Here is a 6,169-nt window from a genome sequence, read left to right on the forward strand (position 1 = left end):
GAGAAGAAGTGGCAGAGGCAGCCCACGCGTCTCTCCATACTCCGGTGGCAGTACGGCGCCGGCGGCAGGGTGTAGAAGCGGCTGCACGGTGAGGTCATGGACTCATGGGTCTCCAGCGGGTGGCCGGATTGGCCAGATGCTCACACTAGGCTGCAACTCCTTCGTGGATGGGTTCATTGATAACCTCGTGGACGTGCTCTTCTGCGACGACAAGCTGCACGAGTGGTCTGATGATTTGGTTTCCATCCATGGATCAAAACCATTTGAGACTAGTCAATCTCTATCCAGACCAAACCAATCCAATCCAAAAATAGGTAAACCCCAGACCAAACTGAATTAGTTTAGGGAATTAGTCTATTTCATCCAATCCAAAAGCAGTCCAATAGGAAAACTGACTGAAACTATAGTTTCAGTCCAAACTGTTAGCAGGTTTAGGCGCGCACACACTCAACAGTAGGACAGCAAACACATCAGGTGCACAAATGATGACATGCTAAAGCAGATTGATTTTATTCATGGTGCAAAGCATCAGCAACAAAATGGTGGTAGAGCAACACCACCGGCCACCAGGTCTCCTTTTCTTATCAGTCACATTCTTGGTTGCCCATGCTTAATACAGTAGCAGTCCCCTGCTACATGACTCGCTAGACTCGAACAAGACACTGTTTTCATCCGCATCTTCCAGATGCAGCTACATGTAATATCCAGTGATATCGAGCCCCGTTTACATCATCCTTGCTTCGCCAAAATTAACCATGCGAGTAAATGACAGTGTACGTAACGCATCTCTTGCCATCATATCACCGCCCCTCGTATCTCCACCATACATATTTTGCTTTCTACAAAAATTTGTCTGGCAAAGCAAATTCCCCTTCCTTTGCCCACTGCCATGTTTTTCTACTACCTTACCTGCCCTGCATATCTAGCTAGATGGATAGATAGATAGATAAATGTTATACAAGTAAAAAAGGTTACTGAGTGTCGTCTGTCTTCTGGCACAAACCACAGCAAGGCAGTGCCATATGTAGTATATCATCACTGTTCGCCTGTTCCTCAACTGGCGAAACCCCGCAGGAAACCGAACCGGCTCGAACTCGAAACAGGTCTCTTGAGGGTTGCTGCTGTGCTTGAAGTGTCCTTTGGCGCCTCGGGGGGCGGCACTCCTTCCTTCATCGAAGTTGCCCGGTTGATCACAGCCTAGAGATTAAACAGCAAGAGCTTCAGTTGCATTCGGTTTGGATTTAACCAAGGTACTCTATGTTGTAATTACTAAAAACAGCTGGTAGAATCATACAAACATATTCTATCTACAAATAGATAGTCCAAGCTACCATGTTAAAAAGATGGCGGTGCCAGGGTCAAAGTTCCACAACATATAATACATCCACAAAGTACATTTTTCTTAAAGTTATTCTTTTCTACAGCCCGTACAAGCTGTCACTCAAGGAGTGACATGCTTTTTATTAAAAAAATCACCACATTCTGATTAACATGGAAGAGCAAACTAGAGTTAGCAGATCAAAATTAGGTTCAAAATGTAATGCTATAGATATCCAATATTCACGACTAGTACTTTCAGGCAGCGTGTCAAATCACTGTGTACAACAATCATTCGGCAGATCGCACCATCTTCTTCAAGTAGAAAGTGTCAACAGACCATAAGAAGCCCTAAAGAACAAAATGCCAAGAGATGCTCTTACCCTTTTAGGTATTGATGTAGTTCCAGCTAGCATACTCAGTCCTGATGCTGATATGGCTGTAGACGAACGCAAAACCTATATAAAATTAAAATATTAGACACAATAGACCAGGCCAAATGTGTTGTAAAAAATATTAAATTAAAACTGACCTTAGGTGGATCTGCTCTAGGTGATTGAGCTACAGGAGACACGGGTTCTGAACCTGACGGCAAAGAAGCAGTCTGTAGTAAGAAAGAGAAAAAGGTTAGCCTGTGAAGATCAAAACTATATTGAAACTGGAAAAAGGGTGAAGGAAGTTACCCTAGTAATTCCTTCTGAAGACTCGATAGCAGGGAGAGGAGTTGATGCTGTGACCTGAAAAATGATTTTGTTTACGAGATTAGGATTCACAGAGAACACGACATTCGAACCAACAGGCCTCATGCCATAGACGCGTCATGAAAATGGCCACAATAAAATAAGCACGCTATAGGGAATAATGTATGAGATATATTCACAGGACTTGCCTTAAGAGTATCGGCTTTCGGACTCCGATCCAATCTTTTAGTGAACTCACATAACTCATGTATTCCTCGTGTTGTGTGATCCTAAGATATTTCAGTCAAAAAGGGTTAGCAACACATAATCTCTATAGAAAAACAAACTGTGGGCTAGGAATTTCTACTTACTTGAGTATATGCAAGGCGTCCAAGCTTTGTCTCCTGCAGAAGAGTAAGAGATTATTCGAACTGGTTGTATTGAACACAAAGACACAAGTATGTCCAGTGCAAGCCTGAAAGGTTACAGGTACTACTCCACTACTTACCAGAGTGCGGACAACATGGTGAACTGATTGTATTTCCTCCTGAAAGGCACTTAGATCTCCATGTATCACTGTAACCTGTGAAATACGTATTATTTTTGCATCAGTATCTTTTAGAATACACTAAAGGCTGGAAACAACAAATATGCGGGCAAGTTCTTCAAACCTCTTTCCCTGTGGCTTCAATAATTTCGTGGCATTCATCTAGACTACAATCGACTCGGTCGATCCTTCCAGCCAAATGCTTTTTTGAAGCCTGATATCAGCAGAATGAAAACAAATATAGTTTTCGTTAAAACAAAATATAGTCAGCACAAATGAAGCTAACATATAAAACAATGTTAGAAATATATGAGACCTATCCAAACATCATTTCCGTTTGTGTGCTTTTTTCCTCTTCTGAATGCATACAAGCACCAAGTAGAATTATAAAAAAAAACTATGTGCAGATACATAAACCGTAAATGTGCGTCTACATGATGTGGCATAACAAAAACAGGTCAGCAACAATGTAAGAAAAATGTTTAGCCATATAATAAAAAAAATGGATGTACAAAATTGAATGTGTTTAGCGGTTTTAACTGAGCAACCTCTGACGTGGTGTATTTCAAACTTTAATGTACCAGTTCTAATAGAGATTGGCATAGTGCAAGTCCTAAACTTCATCTACTCCCTCCGATTCATATTACTTGTCTTAGATTTGTCCAGATATGGATGTATCTAAAAAGTGTCTGGATACATCCGTATCTAGACAAATCTAAGACAAGTAATATGGATCGGAGGGAGTAATAGAGATTGGCATAGTGCAAGTCCTAAACTTCATCAAGACGTCACAGACTGCATACTTAGGTGAATCTTATAATACAACTTTACTATAATACTAATACATTTGTAGTGACAGCACTATGGCATCCTTGCACCCGTCAACTGGAAATGTCATGCAGTTTGATAACAACATTCCAGTGAATATAGGAAGAAGAAACTTACATGAACACTTTCTGAAACCTGATCCAATTGTTTACCAACTACGTTGCAGGCATCAGCCAAGCCACGCTTGGTGACAAACATCATATCAGAAATTTTCCATCCCTGTAAATTAGCGAGTTAGCTTCAAGAGAAGTGCCAATGGTGAACTTCAAACATCAGAGTAGGAACAGGATGAGCTCAGGTTGCAATCTCAGACCACTACACTATAAGAATCTAAAATGACAAGAAAGAAAAGTAGCCCTTGTAGGACAGTGTAACATAACTTTATTGTGTAATTTGTTAACATATATTATCCTTGCACCAAGTTGACAGGGAGATAAATGTTTACCTTCCATCTTATGTATAAATAGCCAATGGCTCCAACAGCAATAAAAGTTAAACCATAAGCACCAGCACCTGCAAGAGAATGGTTTTACTTCAGCCGATATTAAAAAACATATGATACCAATTCAATTCGGTTCCTTGCAAGTTAAATTGAAGTGACAAACAGCACATAATGAGTATATTCTCTGATAGCTCTGGTTCACATAGGTGGAGGCTACATGGCACATCACATAGAAGGCGAAGAAGACATGGTTACTTGAGCCACGGACACACGTGATTTGGGTATGAAAGAGAGGAAGCAGGCAGCAAACCTGGTCCGCCATTGACGTTGATAATCTGCGGGCATTGGGCCTCACGGGACAATGCTTGGAGCTGATCCCTGAGATAGTTGACCTGAAACGCGAGGTCGATCGACCGGTCGGGTTAGCGTCTGTGTTGCATACAGCAAGCAAGCATATTTGGTGATATTATGATAAAGAGGCAGATGAAGAAGACCTGAGACAACAAGAGGTCGTTCTGCGGCGAGGCGTTGGACGAGCCTTCCTTCTTGTCCTGCTTCATGAACTGGATGGCACAAAGAGGGGAGGGGGTGAGATGGTGAATATAACAGAACAGAACAGAACAGAACGGGGGATCCTCATCCAATCGACACAGGCAATGGCCATGGATGGATGGATGAATACGATTACGGCACCTTGAAGGAGAAGGAGAGCACGTCCCTGAGGTCCGGAAGCTTGCTGCCGTCTCCGCCGGTGACCATGGTTCCGATGATACCTGCAAGCATACATACAAGCAGACACCACTCCGTCAGCTGCCTGCCTAGCTTAGCAACACGGGGAGCGCGCGAGCGGGCGACCGAGCGGAATCGGCACGGAGCAATCGGCTCACGGGGCGTCACCGGGAGGGAGGGGGGCGGGGATTCGCGGGGAGCTAAATCGATGCGGCTCGGCAGGCGGGAGGGGGGAACAATCGATGGCGCGGGGGGTGTAGGAGAGGGGACGGGGGAAGGATGGGGGGCGGGGTGACCTGAGCCGATGACGATGGCGATCTTGCCGAGCACCATGGCCGCGGGATCGAGGCGCCGGCCGGGTGGCTGGCGGGTAGGAGGGCCACGGCGACGACGAGGACCAGGAAGAAGCTAGGGTTATTCGGGGTCGCTCCACTCCGCCTTCCGTCCTCCCCCTCTCTCTCTCTTGTTTTATTTTTATTTTTGTTTTGGGTTTTGTTTTTGTCTTTCTTTCGCAAGGGGAGAAGAGGGGTGGAGATGCTGCGGGAGGGGAGATTCGAAGCCAGACGACGCGCTCGCGCGGGCCGGGCTGGGCCGGGCCTGGGGGGAAAGGATGGGTCGCCAAATGGCCACCTTGGATCGAATGGACGGATGGGCCCAAATAAAATAAAATCATGCGCTCAAACAAAAATCGTTAACCGAGTATTGCACTTCTTGGCCAGTATGGTGAACAGTAAAATCAGGAAAATAATAAAAAGTAACTCTTAAAAAATCTTTTTTTTGCGATAAACGTTGATAAATTTTTACTAACATATAAATTTTGGTGATGGAAAAAATATCTGTCGAGTTCTGGGCAAAAAAACCCAATAGGGCATTTTTTTAGGCATTTGGGAAACATCAAAAAACAATTGACCATACCTCCATGAATGTTTTCTCATCACTAATCTTTGCACATGGTAAAATATTCAACAATGTTTGTCACAAAAAAATATTTTTTTATTAGGTTTCCCTTTTTTAAAAATTAACTATTCACAAGGGTGAATATGCACCCGAAAGCAGAACATCACTTCCCCTTCTTTGCTTCTTTTCTTAAACAAACCTACACATATACAGTACTGCTACTCCGATCTGATTTATTCGCTTTTAATCCATAAAAAAGAATCATAGCAAGTGTTAGTGTCGAAAGAAACTCCTACCAAGATTATATATGGATGTGCAGGAAGGTGTTGCCGCCCTGAGGCGGCACTCCAACCCGCAACCTAGCTCGAATCTCATATGGAAATGCCCGGTTCCACCTAAAGTTCAAATTAAGTGAAAAGTTCCTTCAAGTGCCCCCGACACACAATAGAATTTATCTAACTCGTGTGATCTATGTGGTCTAGAGAGCAAGAACACCTTCTTTCATGCTTTCATCGGACGGCCTCTGGCCCGCACACTTTGGCAGGCCATGTGGAGTTTGGGATCTCCCGAACACTTGAGCTTTTTCATGCTAAATGTGTGGGAATGGATTTTCCACGCCTAGCATGAATCGAATAGTGATATGGTGCATAAGAAGCCCACCCCTTCAATTATAGGATCGAGAAGATTCCTTGCGAGCTACTCCCTCTGTTCCAAAATACTTGTGGTTTT

General features: G+C 43.7%; 1 protein-coding gene across 1 annotated transcript; it reads right to left on the minus strand.

Moving 5' to 3' along the window:
• Positions 1–486: 486 nt before the first annotated feature.
• Positions 487–5,057, minus strand: LOC109731446 (uncharacterized). Its single transcript, XM_020290596.3, has 14 exons — positions 4,840–5,057; positions 4,508–4,587; positions 4,309–4,377; positions 4,125–4,206; positions 3,818–3,885; positions 3,490–3,591; positions 2,669–2,758; positions 2,506–2,580; positions 2,369–2,401; positions 2,207–2,287; positions 2,001–2,054; positions 1,850–1,921; positions 1,701–1,775; positions 487–1,197 (listed from the first exon to the last, which is right to left on the minus strand). The coding sequence occupies exons 1-14, from the start codon at positions 4,874–4,876 to the stop codon at positions 1,054–1,056; spliced, it is 1,062 nt and encodes a 353-aa protein (XP_020146185.1). The 5' UTR covers positions 4,877–5,057; the 3' UTR covers positions 487–1,053.
• Between the last annotated feature and the right edge of the window lie 1,112 nt (positions 5,058–6,169).

This window comes from Aegilops tauschii, chromosome 3 (genome assembly GCF_002575655.3).
Source record: "Aegilops tauschii subsp. strangulata cultivar AL8/78 chromosome 3, Aet v6.0, whole genome shotgun sequence".
Taxonomy (NCBI): domain Eukaryota; kingdom Viridiplantae; phylum Streptophyta; class Magnoliopsida; order Poales; family Poaceae; genus Aegilops; species Aegilops tauschii.